Here is a 21,780-nt window from a genome sequence, read left to right as displayed (position 1 = left end):
AAGAGACTGAGCTGAATACAGCACCTCAGACTGAGGAAGTCTCTCGGTTGAGAGACGAAACGTTTCTACATTTTTTTGTTGTTTTGCTTTGTTTTGTTTTTTTGAATGTCCAGAGGACCAGATTTAACTTTTTTAGATTGAATGAAAAGGTTACAGAAAGAAGAAAACATTCTTTTGCCCCTTATTTAAAAAATACAAAATAACTACAAACAAACAACAACCTTGACTTGAACAATCTCCAAACTAAAACAAAAAAAACTTCAGGTATCCTTCACCTGGTACTATACCTTCCCAACAACGTTAACTATCATCTTTTTAAATATATAAATTGTTTTAGAAATTTTTATGGTGATATCAAGGCAATTCCATAATCCTATTCCCTGAATTACAACGCAGCTCCTTCAGACTAGTTCTAAATGGAGGTTTTACAAACATTTACAATCCCTTAAGATTATATTGTCTCTCCTTTTTTTATATTTATTTTTTACAAATTTTAATTGAATATTTGGGGCTAATATTTTTATGAGCTTTATACATGACTTGTAAAATACTATATTCAACCAAATCATAACATTTTAATAATTTCAATTGATGAAATAATATATTTGTTGGGTGACTGCGCAAAAAAAGCTCTGCAAGCAGCTTGTGCACAGAGCAGGTTTTCTAAGGCGGTGGGAGAACAAAAACTTTTGTCATGCAATTTTTATAATGAGAACATACAGGCCTTGCAGAGTAAAAGAGCCTGTAAAGCCTTACCTTCTTGTTACACTTCTCACAATGGTAAGCATTTGCTCCTTCTAGAAGATCTCCTTTAACATATTGCTCCATAGAGTCCAACAAGTTTTGGTGGTTCCTGATGTCTACGTTGAGTGTTGTGAATGATTCCTCACACTCGTACCTGAAAAAACACAGTCATTACAAGTCATCTACATCTAAATATAAAGTTCCAATGTGTTCACTAACAGACCTGTCATGATAACAAATTTTGCTGGGCGATTAATTGTCTCAGAAATCATTGCGATAAACGATAAAATTGTTTGAAATTTGACAATAATTAGTGATTATGTCAAATTTAAGAAGAAATGTTGGTTAATTTTGTTGTGTGTAGTACCTTTTTTAACCACCAGATGGCAGTATAAGACTGTATGAACCGAAGGATGGATAGTGAGGGAGCGAGCAGCGTGTCTTAAGAAAAATGGGAGGGAGGAACCTTGACATGACCTGGACTGTCCCTCCCTGTCCACGCCCATCTCCTTCTTTTCAATTCTCAAAATGACAGATGCTCGGTGTGGTTTGAGCTCTTTAGCATAGCATTTGTCACACAAAGCTTTTTAATGAAAAAAATCAGTAAACAAGTTATCAGCTTCTTTTTGCAGAGAAAATCTTTTTACATCAAGGCACGGGTTTCAACCGTGAATTTTGGAGCTTCGACAAGACGGAGGTTTTTTCCTGAGGTTGGCCTGTTAGCTTAGCTTGTAGCTTAGCTTCTCAGCTTAGCTGTTTTTAACGATCCAAAAATGCAATTTTGGACGGTTAAAACAGATTTTAAAGAGAAAAAAGAAAGGGAGGGGTCAGTGAAGAGCACCGGAGCTGAACCTTTTGTTATCCAGTGTTTTCAGTAGAAAGAGAGACACAAAGAAACGATAAAGCCGATAAATGAAAACGAGGTCGCTAATTTTCATTTATCATGCGATTAACTGATTTATTGTTTATCACGACAGGCCTATTCACTAACTATGTTTAGAAATCAAGCACAAAGAAACAACTGATCACCTATGGGGGCATCCTTGACAAATCTTTTGGTCTGCGAAGGACCCTCCTAGCACTTTGCTGAGCATGGGAGGGTGACCCAGAGCTTTGAGAGCTTCATCCAAACTGTCCACCAGCGAGTTGAAAAATTCCAAAGCATCGTGCTGTTCCCTCAGATTTACTGGCTCACCCCATAACCTAAAAATGACATGGTTAATGGGAGGTACTGGGACATCAGTAACTGTTCAAGGAGTTAAATGTAGACTCAAGAAAAGCCTTCAAAATACCTGAATTGCTTCCAGAATCCTCTTGGGACATAGTACTGCAGCCTGGATGCAGCCAGGTGGCCAAAGATGACTTGTAGGTGACGCAGCACACCAATGTTGTACTCCTTCCTGTCCTCAGACTTACTTGAGGGTTTATCATCAAACTGGTGGTGGTAGCTAAAAACTTCATCACGGGGATCTACATTAGTCTGTAATGACAAAAATATTTGTTTCCACAAACAAAGTGCCTTTTAAAAGAAACATTTTAAGCTGTTCCTGTCTTAACAGAGAGACAGATGCCCAAACGATAATCAGATAACCAGGATAGAAAAACAATTTATTACTTCTGATAATAGTACATCTGCAAATATCAGCCTTCAAGCTTTAAGTTGCCATTATTTTTAATTCACTATGCTGTGAAAGGATAATCTTCATAAGATAAAGACTTCAAAACATAATCTCCGCTAGTACCTCATTTTCCTGCTTCTCATCCCCCGACATATCATCATCCACGTCGGTGCCCGTCCCCTCAATAGCTAAAATGCCGTTGCGAATGGGAGGGATCATGTAGAGCTGCTGAATGACAGAGTTCATATAACAGGTAGCACCGGCATTCTTCAGACCTACAAAACCTTTGTTGGGTCGTGGCCCCACTGGAGGCAAATACTCCCACTCTGTTAATGTCTCACAGCCTGGATGGAGAGGCAAAACAAAACAGGGGGGGGGGGTTAATCCAGTGATAGTTGGGTGAATGTGAGAAACAGACAGAAATGTCTCCATACCCAGGTAGTACATGTCAGTCAAAGTGTCAACGATCTGTTTGAGGTTGCGAACACATCCCACAGCCAGCGCCACCAGGAGCTCAAAGCCAGCGTTGATGGATGCAGGTGAGCTGCACACTGGAATGGCCTGCTCTGTGGGGAACTCTCCACTTTTCATGTACTGCAGGTAAACATTTGATGCTGGGAAGATGAAGTCATCAATAAGCTCCTAATGAAAATAATAGAAACAAGACAGATGGCAGGAATATTACAAGCAATAAAAACAAAAAGCACACAGAAGCATACCGTATTTTTTGGTCTATAAGTGGTGTTTTTTTGCATAATTTACAGCCCTGCGACTTATTCAATTCAATTCAATTCAATTCAGTTTCTTTATATAGCGCCAAATCACAACAAAGCTGTCTCAGGGCACTTTACAGGAACATTCACATACATAAAAGCCAATTAGTAAAGTTCTCTATCTAAGGAGGCCAGCATACAGCATATACGCCTAAGCGACATATTTATGGATTTTGTTCCATATATATAAACCAATTTTTGGCTGAGATATGACCGCATTCTGACTGAAAAAAAAGTGCATTCTTTGGCACGCCCCCTCCTCCGATGCCGGCCCTCTTCCTCGTCGACAGTCATGTCAAACTGGTTCAAAACCAAAAAAGTCCATGCTCAATAATCCAGGTATACAATCCAACAATTTTCAGTCAGGTCATCTGGACAGTTTCTTTTTTTGCTGAAACGTTTCACCTTCCATCCGGAAGGCTTCATCAGTCAAGGAAACACACAACAAGTTTGACATGACTGTCGACGAGGAAGAGGGCAAGCATTGGAGGAGGGGGCGTGTCAAAGACACCAAACATAACTGGTTTGTTCCACTTTTGAGTAAGCTCTTGTTGGGAAGAATCAGTTTTGTGTTGTGTGTTTCCTTGACTGATGAAGCCTTCCGGATGGAAGGTGAAACGTTTCAGCAAAAAAAGAAACCGTCCAGATGACCTGACTGAAAATTGTTGGATTGTATACCTGGATTATTGAGCATGGACTTTTTTGGTTCACCTTTGCTATAATTTCGAGCAAACAAATAATTGTTTTAGCTGCTTTTCTTGTTAAAATTCAAAGAAACGAGCACTGTTTTTTTTTTTTTTTTCCCCCTCCCTCTACGCGCTCCCGGAGCACCGAGGCAGAGAAAGTATTTTTGAATTTCAGCTGATTTGACCATTAAAGTGCATTTTTTAAAGGAATAGTTCAACTGAGACACACATTTACTATAATTTCGAGCAGTCAAATAATTGTTTTTAAGTGTTAATCTTGTTAAATTCTTGTTAAAGTCCCCCTGTACATGCTCCCACGGCTGCCATTTGGCAGCCCTATTGATTTTTGGCACACTGGCCCACATTTCCTGGTTGTCGTGACGCGTAACAAATGTGAAGCGTCAGCGGTGACGCATAATAGATGCGACGTATACGGTGAAGCGACATTTTTATGGATTTTTCCAATTTTTTTAGACATATTTGGACTGATGCGACATATAGGGCGGAAAATACGGTAAACGTTTTTCCAATTTTCTGTTTATATTATGCAGGAAGTGCCTGCTTGATATACCTTAATAAGGTTCGCTCCTCCCTTTTCAGAGCCGATGTAATATTTCTTTTCTGGTGTCTGGAAGGCTAGAAGCTCTTTGGTGACCCCAAGGTGACCTTCCAGGATGGTTTCCTCCACACCAGTTTCTCCAATTCTCTTAACCTCATCCTAAGGAATGACAAAAAATATGTTCCAACACTTCTGCATCAATTTGAATAACTGAAGCTTTTGAATAATGACATTACAACTTACTTATTATAAATTATGGACTGAAAAAAAAAAAAAAAGAAAACTGAAAAAAAAAAAAGGGTAAAATGTGTTATACCCGTATTCGTTTCAGCCAGTCAATCTCATTGTTGAGCAGCACCTCAGCGTTCGGCACATTGATGTTACTGTTGTACGCATAGTTCAGTAGATGTCGGAGCAGAGTGAAGTAGTCCCCAGCATGTTTGGCTCGCTCTTTGGCTGTGCTCTGAAAAACAAATACATTTAGGACTGTGTGTACTCTTTCAGCTGAGGTTAGACAAATGCAGGCTGTGAAATGTAATTTTTAGCAACTCACCCCGAGCACTGTGAAAAGGAGGGTGATAAAAAACAGTAGGGGTCGATGTCCCATACAGCACCTTGTTGCCATGAGGAAAAACTGCTCCTGGGCCATCTGACGCACGGATCTGTGAGAGAGATTTCACCATCAAGATGATATTGTGTCAGGATTATAAAAGATTACAAGTGATCCTTCATTTAGCTATATCTGTTTCAGCAGAAAGCTAGAAACCAAACTGGTGTGCTTACTTGCTGTGGCAGTGTAGCAGCAAGTCTATGATAAAGGTCTGCCAAGCCTTCTCCTTACTGAGCGTGTCAAGCGCCGTGGGCATGAGGGCAAAACACAGAGTCATCACTTCCAAGGCCTCGCAGCATACCTGCTCATCCTCACCATCTGGCTCCTTGGCTGCATTTGTCTGCAAATTTAATTAAAATGTGAACATTTTCCTGTTTTCAACATCAATACTGCTGATATTTTTTGTCTTTTTAATGCTTTCATTTTTTAATAATCAAGGTTTGGCTATTTTTTTCCACTCATGCACAAATTTGACAGCCACCATTCCAGCTGTTCAGCACAGAAACGGTAAAATGGTTTACCTTCTCGTAGATCTTGCTGATTTCCTCATTGGAACTGAACACAAGCTGCACGGTACCACAGCCTGATGCCCACACAATTTTCTGCACTGCTCGGATCACACAAATGTCTGGGATGTACTTTGACGCCTGGAAGAAATTCTAATGAAAAAATACAGTTCCACATTATCATTATGGTTTTTGCATGTCACTTTTCACAAACTACAAAAAAACCAACCTTTTATTTTTAAGTATTTTTCTACGTCTCCCCCCCCCCCCCCATTGTCAGCATATACAGGCCATTAAAAACTATTCTTAATTTTTTTCCAGTGCAAGTTCAAGGTATTCAAATCCTGTAAAAGTTACCTCATCAGAAATCTGCTGAGCCAGGCGAATAGCTACATTACGTAGCATGCACTCAGAGGCAGGGTTGGGAATGTTCTGCAGGGCGTTCTGAAGAACCAGCGCCTGGTCATGAGTTGCCTGGTTTATCTGTGCACAGTTAAGACAAAGACAGACGGGTTAATTCTGTGGCAGGTTACATTCTGAGGAACCAGCTATTCAGGTTTGTCTATTTGCACAAGTTGTGTAAAGACTAACTGGAGAGACGGGAATATTCCCCTCAGTGTTGGGCTGACAAGCCTCAGCCACAGCTTTTACATGCCCGAAACCAACTGCAGTCAGAAGGAGCTTAGCAATCTTCAGAGCATTGAGGTAAGCCCCTCGGCGTGTTTCCATGTCTGCTGAAGGAAGAAAGTTGTTCCTAGTGAGCATGCTCAAAACCAAGGGCAGACCACCGCTCTTTAGGAAGTTGTACTGAAAATCACTGGCATCCTCGCCCAGAGTGGCACTGGCTGGCATCAGCAAAGCATACACAACCTGCAAGATGAACAAAGAACAGCTTCAAGATTACTGCAACACTTCTAACAAGACCAAAATTCCTGTTTCATGATGTAAGACATTTATATTTACTTATTATCACTACTGTTCATGTATCAGCAAATACCATAAAAATACATAATTTTCTAGTTGGTATGAAAAGTAATGAATGGTAAAAGAAAGTTCAGCAACAATTATATTGTATAAAAAAGCAGACTAAGCCATACCTCAATAAGGTAGAGCACTTGTGAAGGTGAAGGGCCGAAGAAACGAGAGTCCAGTGAAGGACTCAGACTGTTCTCGCCAAGCTTAGCATGATCCAGACACACAGCTCTCAGATTCTCCACAGTGGTGTTATCTGCATACACACAAACATGGCCACCGAGATAAAACTGTGTGGGTTACAGAAGGAGCAAGCAGCAAGGATATTATTTTTGAACAAAGAAATATATATTTATGAACCTGGAGGCATAAGTTTCATGAGAACTCGAGCGCCATCTCTAAGCTGAGGCATGTTGAGGCTGCAGCCCAAGTCAGCGATCTGCCACAGGAAGGAGATGTAGCGCGGATGCAGCGACATAATCTGGAATTCAAGACAGGTGTTACAGTACTTGTGTTCATATACTGATCAGCACACAATACTACACAACTCATGTAAAGTACTACCGGTATTCATTTATTTTTCTATAATGCAAACGTGGAATTTATACATCAGCTGATGGCTTAAAATCAACCACAGAAACAACATCTGGTTACACTCTCAATAAGTGTTACAAACTCACCACACCAGGAAGGCAGCTCTCTACTTCAGGGTTAGGCCCATCGCTGTAGTGGTTTCCATGGTTACCAGGGGAGCCAGTGGATGAGTCAGATGAGCTGTCTGGACTTGAGGGCATGTTGGCACTCACCTGGGTCAGCTTGGCCGTGATCAGCTGTACAACAAAATGACACATTTCAGTTCATGTTGATTCAATGGAAAGAATAATTCTGTGTCCTTGAGCCCACACACACACACACACACGTTTGTTTTGCTATATTTATGGGGCCTTTGCATTGACTTCCATTCATTTTTCATTCATTTCTATAGCCTAACCATGACCTTCATCCATAACCTAACCATTACCAGTACATACCTAACCCTAAACCTAACACATCCTCAATTCACACCTTAGTCCTAAACCTAGCCCCTAACCCACCAACAAGACTTATCCATATGGGGACCTGGCTTTGGTCCCCATAAAGAGCAGTTGGTTCCCACATTGCATGGTTTTTTTTTGTAAAATTGGTCCCTACAAGGTAACCTGAAACAAAAATGCACACACACTTATACAAAGACATACGTATTTATATCCTTATTGGGACTGTGTATTGACTTCCATCCATTCCAAGTTATTTCTGTAGCTTAACCCTTATCCTAAATCAAACCCCTAATTCAAAAATGGTATTCTGCTATATTATGACCGGTCTTTGGTCCTCAAAAGGACTACTGGTCCTGTCTAGTTATGTGCTTATACCAGAAAAGGTCCAAAAGAGGTAACAAAAAACAAGTACACACACACACACCGTTTTGTCCTTCAAATTGAGCTGTCCAATCAGCTTCCTGTCATCAGCTGGATCCACAACCTCTCCACCAATAAATAGCTCGATCTTTGTATGTGCAGCATTGGCTTTTATTCTGTTCAGGATGCCACGTCGAACTGAGCCAATAGTGTCATTGGTGTGTGACCAAATGTCTAAATCGTCCACCTGACGACCTTGGTTAGGAAAACGTACAATCAGTGTGATGTGCTTTCCCCGGAAAGCTCTGCAAGACAAATATTTGAAATGGACAATGAAGGCACAACCAATATTCTACTTATGAAAAATCACAATTAATAGAAAATAGTGAAATAAACCAATTTATCTCCAAATATACCTCGACATTGGAAGTATAGTCCTCTCCTCGTGGTAGTCACTATCACACTCATTTATGTACTCCTTGAGTACTGTAAGCACACGGACCATACGGATGGCCTCCTGCCGTGCACAATTAATGCTGTCTTTATCTCCGTCCAGAACACACAGAGTGTCATAGGACGCCTTCAGACGGTCAAAACAGGACTGGATAAAATCTTCATGAATCTCAACCTGAAGGGAGTAGAAACAAGTGAATATGGCAACCCATTATTACCCATCATGCAGATTAACAGACTGATTAAGAAACAAACAAGTGAAATGATCCCTGTACCTGGTTGACTTGTAGTTTTGGTCCAAGGTTGGTGTAGATCTCTTTTAGTAGGTCTATGGCTCGGTTAGCAATGTCATCACTTCCTTGAATCACAACCTGGACAAGAATTAAAAGGCATACTGTCAAACAGATTTATCCATCTTAGTAGTTGTTTTGTAGGGACAATTTCCATTTTATTATTAGTCTTATAGTATTTGATTTAATATACCAAGAATATCTGATAAAAAATAGAAAATAAAAAAAAGATTTGTCTGTGTAATGCTGTCCTCACCCTCCATAGATAGTCCAAGCCGATTAATTCCAGGTCATCCATCATGTAGGCTCTGCGTTTTGCTACTAGCTTCCCTTCCCTGCAGTTGACTGCTTTAAAGAACCTCTCAAAGCACTTCATGCCATTTTCTGTCAGCAGAGATGGGTCCAACTGTAAAACATTGTTCTCAAAGAAGTCCTTATTGATGTCTGGATCTAGGTCTGGCTCATCACCCATCAGCTTTGAGTACCTATGTGATAAAAGGAAATACACAAAAAATTAAGAAAATGTTTGTTGGCTGACAAATGTAAGAATAACCAAAGGTAAGAACAGATGAGAAATGGAGCAGTACCACTTGAAGCAGGCCTCACGGTCACACAGAAACACTGCATTTTCAGCCAGACACTTCCAGATCTGCTTTGCTTGAGGGGCACACAGCCACAACTGGCCATCTTTTAACAGAAACCTAAAAACGAAACAGAAAATCAAGAGTGGAAACTAATGAACTGAAAGTTAGAATAAAGCTAATGTTTGGTCAAAACAAGCGTCTTTGAATGACCAAGGGGTTGTAAGTGAAATCATGTGAAAGCAATACACTGTACAACAGCTGATCTATAATAAAGTTTTTCATCTTTTTAAAGTCCTGTGTGCTCTCATTTGATGGCAGGACAGTTGAAGTGACAGACCTCAGAAAGTTGAGTCGTTCCTGTACTTCCTGGACATGACTGTAGCGGCTTCCTGGTCGGACGATCTGTGGATCAAATTCTGCTTGTTCTTCTGGAAAAGCACATAAAAATCAATGTTGGACTCTGGACAACACACACCTCTCATCTGATTCTCGGTGAAAATAAAAACAAGACTACCTTTGGATAATTGCCTCATGGTCTCCATGTAGGCTGAGAGATTCTCTGCCACCAGTGTGACCAAAGCATGGTTATGCTGCAACTGGTTGATCAGGTCATGGCGGTAAAATACATGAGGACTTCTCGTGGTTTGACTAAAGACAAAACAGGGTGAGGAGGAGGAGGAATGGTGGATGAAAGGAAAAAAAAAAAAAAAAAAAAAAAAATCATAATTGGTGAGAAGGCCAGAAAGAGAGAAAAAAAAAAACGAATTTACAAATTTATTAACACCTGATACATATAACATTGCATCACTGATTTCATTTCTTACTGTAAGGAAAATAAAGAAAGCAGCTGTGTGTGTGTGTGTGTGTGTAAGGTAAAGATAAACAGCAGAAAGTTGTATCAATGGGGGTTATTTCCTGCCTTGTTTCCACAAGAATATTTTGACTTAAAACCAAACGCGAGACAAAATGAGCCTTAATTTAGGTGATTTTCAGAGCCACCACCGTGCAAACAATCACATCACAAATCAGCAACATATTCAAAATAATTTCAAACTAAAAAACAAGTTCTTCAAAAGAATAATGCAACTTGATTGTTAAAGCAGTGTTTCCCCTACCATTATACAAGCGGGGCGCCCCGCCCCATCAACAGAACCGAGCACCCGTCTACCGAACCACCCCCTCACCCCCCCCCCCCCCCACCACCCCCGGGACAAAAATCACGGACGAGATGAGCGCCCCGCGATGGCAAGTTATCTAGGGGAAACACTGTAAAGCATCCTGATGCATGCTAAATAATCCAGGTGGAAAAATCTAAAAAAAGTTCAATCTGGTCCTCTGGACATTAAAAAAAAAAAGAACAAAAAACAAAGCAAAACAACAAAAAAATGTAGAACCGTTTCGTCTTTCAACCGAAAGACTTCCTCAGTCTGAGGAGCTGTATTCAGCTCCGTCTTATCAGAGTGGATCAACCAGTTTTTCTGCTGACAATCAAAACCAGCTGCTCACATGATTAAGAAGGACCATCAGCCTAACAAGGATCATTAGCACACTGATGGCTGTTTACTATTCACAGAGGGCTGAGCAATGACAGCATTGTAAGAGGGGGACAATTGAACACGTAGGCCTCCATCCCTGTTTAATGATGGCCGATTTCTTTTCACAAAGATGGCCTCCTTTACTCCTCTCTCAAACCATCGTTCCTCTCTATCCAGGATGTGAACATCTTCATCCCTGAAAGAGTGACCGCTGGCCTGGGGATGAGTGTAGACCGCAGAGTCCTGGCCTTATGTTGTTGCTCTTCTGTGCTGGGCCAACCTTTTGGCTAGTGGCTGTTTTAACAACACATTCAGTGTAGGACAACACTCCAGTAGTCAATTACATGTCAGGGAGACCGAAAAGTGGGTGAAGAATTTATCTGACAGACAGCTCACCCAGCCGGAGACAGAGATTCTTGCCAGGGGACTGAACTTTGCGGGTGCACCAAGTACAATTCCTCTGGTGGAGATGATCACAGCCACAGAATCAGCCATCCGCAACAACAAAATTAAAGAGGTCAAAGCAGAACAACTCAGAATCAAAGTTTCAGCCTGCCTCAGCAAAGCCAAACCACCACCTTCCAACATCAGTAGAGAGGAGAGGGATGCACTCACCACTCTTAGCAAGGACAAAAACATCATCATTCTCCCAGCAGACAAAGGAAGGTGTACAGTGATTTTGAACCAGAAAGACTATCATGAGAAAGCTATGACACTCCTTAGTGACTTAAACACTTATGAACCTCTGAAAAGAGATCCAGGAAGTGGTTACAAGAAAAAGTTGATAGATTGCCTGAAAATTTTGGAGCAGGACAAGGCTATTGACTGTTTTCTGTACCACAGACTCTACCCAGGGGAGGCCACACCTAGTCTGTATGGTTTACCTAAAATTCACAAACAAGGTGTACCGTTAAGACCAATTGTTAGCATGATTAACACTATCACTTACAATGTTTCCAAATATCTGGCATCTGTACTCATCCCTTTAGTTGGCAGCTCAGAACACCACATACAGAACACCATGGACTTTGTGGATAAGGTGAGGGATGTCATCATGGAGACTGATGAAACAATTATCTCTTTTGATGTCACATCCCTCTTTACATGCATTCCTGTTGATGATGCAGTAGAGTTGGTCAGTTTAAGATTAAAATCAGACACCACTCTGAGCAGCAGGACCACGCTTTCCACAGAACAATTGTGTCAACTCTTGAAACTGCCTGCGGTCAACCTACTTCACATATGGGGAGCAATATTATAGGCAGAAACATGGGTGTGCTATGGGGTCTCCAGTTTCTCCTATTGTTGCCAACCTGTACATGGAGGAGGTAGAAAAGAGAGCCTTGACGTCCTTTTCAGGGACACCACCAAGTCATTGGTTCAGGTATGTTGACGACACCTGGGTTAAAATTAAATCTCAGGAAGTCCAACATTTTACTGACCACATCAACTCTGTGGATAAATACATCAAGTTCACACGAGAAGATGTATAAAATGGCAAGTTGGCTTTCTTGGACTGTGAGGTCTCAGTCTCTGATAGAGGACTTTTGCAAACTGAGGTGTACCGCAAACCCACACACACAGACCAGTATTTGCAGTTTGACTCCCATCACCCTTTGGAGCACAAGTTAGGAGTCATCAGGACTTTGTACCACAGAGCTGACAGCATCCCCACTAGCTCAGGAGCCAGGCAGAAGGAGAAATCCCACACAAAACAGGCTCTAGAGCAATGTGGATATCCTAACTGGGCCTTCCTGAAAGCAGAGAAGAAACCCAAACAGGACTCCAGTCAGCCATCAGGTGAAAAGGAGGAACCCAGACCCAGACCAGTGGTCATTCCATATGTTGAGGGAGTATCAGAGAAACTGAGACGTTTGTTTTCTAAACACAATGTCCCAGTGGCTTTAAAACCCCAAAATACATTACGGCAAAGACTGGTTCATCCCAAAGATCCAGTCCCCCGGCACAAACAGAGTAATGTTGTGTATGCTGTTCAGTGTCAGGAGGGCTGTGATCAGTCTTACATTGGGGAAACTAAACAGCCACTGGCCAAAAGGATGGCCCAGCACAGAAGATCAACATCATCAGGCCAGGATTCTGCGTTCTACACTTATCTCCAGGCCAGCGGTCACTCTTTCAGGGATGAAGATGTTCACATTCTGGATAGAGGAACGATGGTTTGAGAGGAGTAAAGTAGGCCATCTTTGTGAAAAGAAATCATCCATCATTAAACAGGGATGGAGGCCTAGGTGTTCAATTGTCCCCCTCTTACAATGCTGTTATTGCTAGTATCACTCAGCCCTCTGTGAATAGTAAACAGCCATCAGTGTACTAATGATCCATTGTTAGGCCGATGGTCCTTCTTAATCATGTGTAGAGGGATTTGTGGTTGGATATATAAATTGTAAATTATCAGTTATGAGTTAAGCTCATAAGATATGCATTTATTATGCAAATAACCTCGTTGTGTGGGCACCACCTATTTTCAGAGGAAAAATCAGTCTCTAACCCCCAAATTAAATGTAAACTGAAACGTGAATTCTTTTCTCGTGTTTAAAGGGCATTCAAAATCAGTTAATACACACAGATATGCCAAAATAATCACAAGTTTAGTGAATTTTATGTATTTTATTACAAAAATAATAATCTGTGATATATCTGATTAAGATTATGCATAAAAACGAATACACAAATTAATAACAAAATAGCTTTGTATCAAAGGTTACTTGATTATTAAATTCAGTGTAACTTTTTATAAAAGGCAGAATTTTTGAGTGGTTTGTCTGTGGTGTAGTTAAAATTGTGTCTAAATTAACTGTGGTGTATCTAAATTAATATTATTGTGAATGTATGATCACCAGAAAATGCATTGAAGGGTCTCTCTCACCAGAATGAGATGGTCAGAATGGTCCTACAGCTGCTTAAAATGGTACCAGTCCAGATGTCTGGTGACTGAGAGGCTGTCTTCCTCACAGTTCACCTATCATCTTGGAGGGACGAGGGTCCATATGGGAGTCAGCTGGGATTTACCACTCTGCTGTATGATGGCTCTGGTAACAAATCTCAGGTTAATGCCAGGTTCTGTCCAGGTTCGTCAGATCCTCTCGTCCTGAGACGTTTGCAGAAAAGATGTTTTTCCTTCTTCCTTCCCAGGATATCTCTCTAGGAGGAAGTTTGCTTGAAGCAGTTGAAGTGCGTTGATGTAGAAGGCACAGTGAAGTGGAGTAAAAGTGTAGTAGAAGTGTAGGGAGACTTAACTGTCTGTCTGTTACAGACTGACTTTGGATCCACCCCTCGGAAGAGGGATGGTTCATAACTCTATGTCATGTTTTATAAAATAACAGTCCATTTTCTCTGTCTGCCTTTAAAGTCACACTTCTTTTAAAAGGAGAAAAATAACACGATTATTTTAAAGAGAGGTTGCTTAAACAGACATTTTCATAAACAAATATTCAGTTCTGAAGCCCCTGAAATAACATGCAATGTTAATCAAAAAGGTGTCGCTGTTCATCTCCTGAAAGAGAACGTCATTTAAAACTAAAGGGGTTCTCATGGTCTTATCTGCATGAGAAACCATCCTGGGAGTACTACTCCCTTTTTTGTTGATAAAAATTGAAGTCTCGGCAGGTGTTTCACTTCAAGGTCGTTGAACCACAAGCTCTCATTAACACGATCTGTCCGTTTCGTGGGGAATGAGTTCATATTCGCAGTGAAGTTGACACAGTGACAGTTTTTATTACATCGGATTAGTGTCAACAAAGGAGTTTGTAAGCTGAGTTTAACACTTGTAAAATAAAGTCTGTTTGTTCTTAAAGGGGGTAGATGCATCTTATTTTAACAGTTTCAAACACAAAACACATGAATGATGTTTGTTTTGAGATGATGTGAACTCTTTTTCTGTTTAAGCTGAGGTGAAGTGTTTTCTGAGATGAGGTGTTCTTTTTCTGAGGTGGTGTTCCCCTACACGTGAGCAGCTGATTTTGATTGTCAGCAGCAAAACTGGTTGATCCACTCTGAGAAGGTGCTATTTATAAGACAGAGCTGAATGCAGCTCCTCAGACTGAGGAAGTCTTTCGGATGAAAGATGAAACGTTTCTACAATTTTTTTTTGTTTTGCTTTGTTTTTTTAATGTCCAGAAGACCAGATTTAACTTTTTTAGACTGTAAAGCATGTTGTTGTTGACAAATATAAACAATTGCAAAACCCCCAAAAAATTATATCTATCTATATCTTAGGAATCAGAAATACTAAATTAATAATCTAAAGCATGAGTGGGTCCAAGGCATGAAATCCCTTTGATATCTTGCACTGAACGATTTGAGGCAAAAGAAACTGGTGCTCCATCTTAAAGGACTTTTCATAACGTGTGGGACTGTGTACATTAAACATATTTCTGTTAGTGCAATACATTTAAGGGTAAAACAATAACTTCCAAAAAAAAAAAAAAACCTGCATATTTTATGTCTCATTTCCACTGTAATGCTTTGTAAAATGTGAGTCTGAAAACTGAGAAACTGCACATAATCTTCAACTATGTAAAATAAGTTTCGCTTGACATATTTTGAGGTGTTGAGTGAATAATGCATTCACATTTTGATTGTATTTAAAAATCACAGGAGCTGTGAAATATGAAACTATAATATGTAAACCTTTGCTTTTACCGTCCAGAGAAACAAAGGTATGAACTGTGCCCTGGGACAACTTCTGCTGTGACTTGGTGCTTTAGAAATTAACTGAATTAAATTGAATTGGATAAAGTTGATTTATACATTAGTGCCTTGATACTTTGCTGTTCGACTTTTGCAGACTCACTGTTTCGCAGGTTTTCACCTTTAAGATTGTACACGATTCACGATTGCCAACTTTTATATTACTCACGTGATTGGGACGGTATGGGATAAAAAGTTAACGGGAGCGGGAACCAACCAATAAGACAAAAAAATAATAAAATAAAATTAAATTAAAAAAACACTTTGGACAGGCACTGCCATTTTGTAGTTTTCTTTCAATAAGCCTACACCGTAACACAAGTCAAAAGAACTACACTACCCAGAAGCCAACAGTACTTCTGGCCGCTGCGTTCTACTGAAATTTAAAGAACAGCAATGGAGGGAGCACTAGCAGAGAAACTGATGTGTTGTAAAACTATTTTTACCACACGTCAGAAGTAACAATCCTTCTATTAAACTTGCAGGAAAGTCTCAAATAATCCTGAAGCAGAACTCATCCTTCAAGTTGTATCTTCACAAATGAGTAGCCATATAAAATTTTGCAGTACTGTACACTACATATACGCATGTTGTTAAAATTATGTAGGTTTAAGAGTTTAGAACATTGTTAAGAACATTGAAAGTGTAGAAAGTGTTTATAAAGCCTTAGTACATATACTGTATATAAATACTAAAATAAATATAATGTTCCTACTTTGCAGATTTTCACTTATCGCAGGGGTGTCTGGAACGTAACCCCTGTGATCAATCAATCAACCTTTATTTATACAGGTAAATCCCATTGAGCCTCGAGGACTCATTTACAAGAGAGACCTGAGATAAGTGATAAGTGAGGGACTACTGTATTTGTGAATATTTTAAACCCTTAATAAAAAAAATAATAGTTGGTAGAGCTGCTGCCTCTCAGCGAGCAGGTTACCCTAGTTCAAATCCCAGTCCGGGGGCCTTTCTGGGCGGAGTTTGAAATGTTCTCTCTTTGCATGTGTGGGTTTTCTCCTGGTACTCCAGTTTCCTCCCACAGACCAAAAACATGCATGTTAGGCTGATTGGTAACTCTAAATTGTCTCTAGGTGTGAGAGAGAGTGAATTGTTGTTTGTCTCGTTTGTCTCCATGTGTCCCTGTGATGGGCTGTCCAGTGTGTCACCATCTCTCACACAATAACAGCTGGACATGGACACCGGCGACCCCCACGACTTCAAAAGAAGCAGGTAAAAGATAATAGATGGATGGATGATAACACATCCAGACCTCTGAACAGCGTTGCAGGAAGGGGCTGCTTTACTGGATTTTGTAAAGCAAGTTGTTCTGAAACCAGCTCCAATTATGTGGCCCTGCTTTTAATGGGTTGATTGGGGCGGAGCATAAACTGCGTCTTAAAGCCCAGTTGAGATGCAACACATAGTGCTTAAATTCAAAGATAAGTCTAGTATTTTTTTTGCCATACATGTAATAGATACTTTTCTTTAGACTTCACTTCACGTTTGTAGCTAAATGTTAATTTATTATGTGAATATTGTCAATTGCTTGCTCAGGATGGGAGACTGCAACAAAGCCAAGATTCAACTTGTCTGCTGGATTCCTTGGATAGAGAACTTTACTAATTGGCTTTTATATATGTGAATGTTTCTGTAAAGTGCCCTGAGACAACTTTGTTGTGATTTGGCGCTATATAAATAAACTGAATTGAATTCTATATAAACCACATGTGAGAATAAGAAAAGTCATTTGAGATGTAACCCAAGAAAGAACTGCTTAAGCTGATTTGTGGCAAAAGTGTACATTTTATGTAGTTTCTGAACATGTTAAAGAGGAAGTTAGACTTGACAAAGAAATAGGTAGAACCCTGAAATTAACACTTAACTTACCTCACTAAGTTCGTGTGTATGTTAATTGGAATTTTCTTTCTGGAAAAACAACAGGCATGTATACTACATATCTTCTATAGCGTCTACAAAAGTTCTTCATATCAAAACAATTTGAATGAGATAGAAAATAAACTCAAAGTCAAACTTCAGATTGATTTTGTAAATTGTATTTTTTTAACTGACTAAAATTTCCTGACAAAGTATGAATTATTACACTTAAAACAAAAAGTTTGACAAAGCAGAAAAGGAAGAGAAGTTGGAAATAAAACTAAAAAGGTCCAAATCCTCCAAACCCTTTTGTTTGCATTGCACTGTGTTCATGTGAGCTTAATGTAAGGGTTATCTTTAATATTTAGACAACAAACGTTTTTCTAACACAAAATGTTTTTCATTACTATGGAAAGTTAAAATGTTTCAATTCATTGTGAAAAAAAAAAAAAAAAAAAGATTTCAATATTTATTACCTTTGCCCCTTTTGCACTGCCCCCAATAAGCCCCAACTCTGCTCAGCCCTGCACACCCCTACTCTACCTGGCTCAGCTCAGCCTGGATTTGCACCTGCACTTTAGGACCGATCTGGAGGCGTGTCCAGAATCCAAGTCCTGCTAATGAGAGTTCTGCGTTGAGTTACTCAAAGCTCCTCAGATAAATAATATTAAATTATTATTTTTATATATAAATGTTTCTGTTAACTTATTTTATATATGAATATTTCTGTTCCGTGCCCTGAGACAAATTCTGTTGTGACTTGGTTGTATAAATAAACTGAACTGAATTAAATCTGATGAACCAGATTCTACAAAAACATTCATATTTAAATCTAAAAAAGTTAAATCTGGTCCTCTGGACGTTCAAAAAACAAAAACAAAAAAAACAAAAATGTAGAAACGTTTCGTCTTTCATCCGAAAGACTTCTTCAGTCTGAGGTGCTGTATTCAGCTCATAGCTATTTATGTAAAACTGAGCTGAATACAGCACCTCAGACTGAAGAAGTATTTTGGATGAAAGAAGAAAGTTTCTACATTTTTGTTTGTTTTTGAATGTCCAGAGGACTAGACTTAACTTTTTTTTAGATTTTTCTACCTGGATTATTGAGCATGCATCAGGATATCTATATTTAAAATTCAATATTTTTCTTCATCATGTATTTGCACTCATTGTCATTTTGTTTATTGTATACAGATTATTTTTTCTTGTATACAGATTATTTTTTTCTTGTATAAAGATTATTTTTAGCTTTGAATTAAAGTTTAGCTTTGATTTAAAACTTTAATTTAAAGTGTAATACTTGTTTTGTGATTTGTACATCTGTGGGTTAGAATAATGTTGAACCAAAGGCTGTGTATCTTCTTTAAACATGTTTGAGGGAAATATGAGAGATTCAATAAGCTTGTCTTTTTATAATTTTTCAGTTGAATTAACTTTAATTAACAGATTATTTAATAAAGTCAAAGGGAAAACATGATTTCACGATAAAGCCGTCACAGTTTATTTATTTTTAATCTTCACTGATAAAAAAAACAACAACTTATATGTTATACATAAAATGTAAAAAAAAAAAAGTTTTTACCCCCCGTCCCTCAATCCCGGTCCTCCCGCCTGCCAGGGCTCGAATACGGCCTTTGTGAGCAGGCGAGGCTGGGGCTCGGGGTTCGGACTCACGGGCTTTAACGGCTCGGCACCTCGTATGATCCTCCGTGGTGACACCGCTCGCTTGAATTTTAGTCGGTCACCAAACACAAAAAAATGCCTGGATGTCAGAATTAAACACGGCGTTGTCATTATAGTTTTTAAAATCTTAAAAATAGATCCAGCCGCTGCTCCGCATCCAGAGAAATTGCAAATGGCGGCTCAGTGAAAAGTTTCTGAGATCCAGTGACTCCTCCCTCGACCAATCAGAGTCCTGCATTCACATTTCGGTCCCGACTCAGCTCAGCTGAGCTTGCTCGGTCCCACAAGAGAAGCAGGGACGAAAAGAGGTCCTGAATCAGCCTCAAATCAGCTACATATACTAGCTAAAGTGCTGGTGCAAAAGGGTTCTTTCTGTGGCGGGCTGCCCAGAATTGGGGCTTATTAGGGGCAGTGCAAAAGGGGCACTTATGGGCTTTTTTTAAGATCATGCCCAAACAGCTGATATCAGGCAGAGATTAAATTTGACAATGACATTTGATGAAAAGGTAACATCTGCTCAGCACCATTTGTTAGCAATAAAACTAGCTGTTGAACAATCCAGTATTATTTATCAATTGCAAACCTTGAAACTGAGAAGCAATTTACTCTTCTTACCAATAAGTGCAAAACTGATGAGTACAACAACTTCGCAAATTATAAAAATGTCAATAATGTCAACGTTGTTTTACTCAGTGTTGAGGCATCTTGCACACAAAAGATGAATTTGTTAAAAACGTATTACGAAAAAGAAAAAACAAAATAATTCATACTTGCAGATCTTTTTTTGAGTGTGATAAATTTAAAATAGCAACAGAGACGATGTAATAATAATAATCTTACCTGAGGTTTTGAGGAGCTTCTCCAAAGAGGCTACAAATTTCCCTGATTTGTTTTAAGGCAGGGATCACCCATTTGTCATTAGTTCGTAGTTCTTCTATGAAGCGATCTATCCACTGAATCTTCTGCGTATCTCTGTCCTGTGAAGGAAAATAAATATCATTTTTGTATTTAGAGTGCAATAACCCCACCATATACTGCTCAAATCTTTTAGGTCTATAGACATTTATCAAAAAGCTCCCTGCATGCACCTGTGAGCAACTGTAGTCAAGTATCTTAATGTGAGCACTAAGAGCTTGGTCCATGATGTCCACAGGTACATCATCACTGTGGGCCAGGTTCCACAGCAGGTTGAGGACCTTGTGGGCCATCACACCGTCCTTGTCATCTTCAGCCAAGCGCCGAATAAGTTCAAGTAGTTTTTCACGCTGCTTTTTGCTGGCGTTGGTCCAGCTTGCCTGTACACCAGAAGAGTTGTATTGAGAGTGCAGAAGAATATTGTACAGTAGTTATGTATGAAACTGGTTTAATCCTCCTGCTGTCCTGAGTCAAAATGACACCTGAGGCCTCAGTTTAAACTGTTTGACTGAAGAGCAGCAGGAGGGTTAACCAACAAAAAAGAAATTATTTTCTGTAAATAACAAAGACAACTAACCTTGAAGCAGTCAAAAAGATGATCAAGCTGCTCGGGTGAGAAGTCCCATGCCAATTTAGCCAAAAGGTCATGAACATTCTTCACAATGGCCTCATGCTTACCAGCCTGCAGATGTACAAAAAACAACAAACACTTATCATCAGGCAGTACATGATGAAGGCTTCCTCCAGCACACGTACAAGCAGCAAGTCGTATCTCGCATCATTTCATTTTTCCAACATTTTAAACGTGATGGAGAAGCATTTTAAGACTAAATTTACACCATTTAGAAAGCTGAAATCCCAGTTTACTCTTCCAAATACAGTACTAGAGTTAGAAACATGAGTTGCTGCTAAATATTTTTTGTTAATATCAATGTTTTGTTGAGGTGAGTGTTTAGTATCAAGTTTATTTAGAACAGAAAACCTGCAGTACGTGATGTTCCACGTCACTGAGGGATTTGAATAGTGCATGTGTGTGGGTTTTGAGATGTTTTTCTGGACTGGAATGGAACAGAGAACAATAGTAAACCTAATATTTTTGGTGCAAGACATTTATGTAGGAGCCACACTGTGTGGACGAGAGTCTCAGCAGTCTCCCGGGACAGATCCAGAACATGCTGGAAACACCATGTCTCTCGTCTGGCCTGGGAACAACTGCCATGACATTTAGGGATGCACCGATTCACTTTTTTATTTTATTTTTTTACTTCTGATCCGATATTAAAATTTGGATATCAGCCTATACCGATGCTATTCCGATATCATCATTATTGACTTTATATGAGGCTGTAATAATCTCCTCGCAAATACAAGTTGTACAAATATATGCCTACATGTCCAAAAAGGCAGTTTGAGGTAAGTTTTATTAATGTTGAATAAGTTTCAAAGTTAGAAATAAATTCTGCTAACACAAAACATGTTTTTTTTTAATTCCTTGCTTTAAAGTCAGTGTCAAGAGTTTTTTTGTCCTACACACCACATGTGGTACATGTGGTGGAACGAGATTATGTACCCTCCCAGTTACATCCCACAATAAAATGTAAAAGAAAAACAGCAATAAGATCTAAGATATAAACTAAAACTCATCAACTAAATATACACTAAGCACTAATAGCATAAAAACAATAAAAGCAATATGCTGAAGTGGATATTAAAGTGATTAAATGGCTTTAAACATTTGCTAAGTTTATGTCACAAACCAACACAGACATGTTCCTGTTTTTAGTATTTAACATCACTTTATAATGTAGCCGTTTTTCTCTTTTATATATATATATATATATATATATATATATATATATATATATATAT

At 39.3% G+C, this 21,780-nt stretch overlaps 1 protein-coding gene across 1 annotated transcript in view; it reads right to left on the bottom strand.

Moving 5' to 3' along the window:
• usp9 (ubiquitin specific peptidase 9) overlaps window positions 1-21,780 on the bottom strand; it is a 90,723-nt gene that overhangs the window by 18,257 nt on the left and 50,686 nt on the right. Inside the window, exons 11-35 of the mRNA XM_037687067.1 lie at window positions 20,489-20,593; window positions 20,085-20,291; window positions 19,837-19,973; window positions 9,708-9,841; window positions 9,531-9,621; window positions 9,197-9,310; window positions 8,866-9,094; window positions 8,595-8,690; window positions 8,283-8,494; window positions 7,931-8,171; window positions 7,150-7,299; window positions 6,830-6,950; window positions 6,595-6,725; window positions 6,089-6,367; window positions 5,855-5,980; window positions 5,513-5,650; window positions 5,165-5,331; window positions 4,935-5,043; window positions 4,698-4,844; window positions 4,394-4,540; window positions 2,798-3,005; window positions 2,487-2,707; window positions 2,037-2,224; window positions 1,774-1,947; window positions 757-898 (exon numbers count right to left, since the gene is read on the bottom strand). Of these exons, the coding sequence (XP_037542995.1) occupies window positions 757-898; window positions 1,774-1,947; window positions 2,037-2,224; window positions 2,487-2,707; window positions 2,798-3,005; window positions 4,394-4,540; window positions 4,698-4,844; window positions 4,935-5,043; window positions 5,165-5,331; window positions 5,513-5,650; window positions 5,855-5,980; window positions 6,089-6,367; window positions 6,595-6,725; window positions 6,830-6,950; window positions 7,150-7,299; window positions 7,931-8,171; window positions 8,283-8,494; window positions 8,595-8,690; window positions 8,866-9,094; window positions 9,197-9,310; window positions 9,531-9,621; window positions 9,708-9,841; window positions 19,837-19,973; window positions 20,085-20,291; window positions 20,489-20,593 (4,014 nt within the window). The remainder of the gene's footprint in view (window positions 1-756; window positions 899-1,773; window positions 1,948-2,036; window positions 2,225-2,486; window positions 2,708-2,797; window positions 3,006-4,393; window positions 4,541-4,697; window positions 4,845-4,934; window positions 5,044-5,164; window positions 5,332-5,512; window positions 5,651-5,854; window positions 5,981-6,088; window positions 6,368-6,594; window positions 6,726-6,829; window positions 6,951-7,149; window positions 7,300-7,930; window positions 8,172-8,282; window positions 8,495-8,594; window positions 8,691-8,865; window positions 9,095-9,196; window positions 9,311-9,530; window positions 9,622-9,707; window positions 9,842-19,836; window positions 19,974-20,084; window positions 20,292-20,488; window positions 20,594-21,780) is intronic.

Source organism: Nematolebias whitei, chromosome 13, assembly GCF_014905685.2.
Source record: "Nematolebias whitei isolate Nwh7 chromosome 13, NemWhi1, whole genome shotgun sequence".
NCBI classification, from domain to species: Eukaryota; Metazoa; Chordata; class Actinopteri; order Cyprinodontiformes; family Rivulidae; genus Nematolebias; species Nematolebias whitei.
Note: the sequence above shows the minus strand (reverse complement) of the source record. Positions and strands in the feature narration are given on the sequence as shown.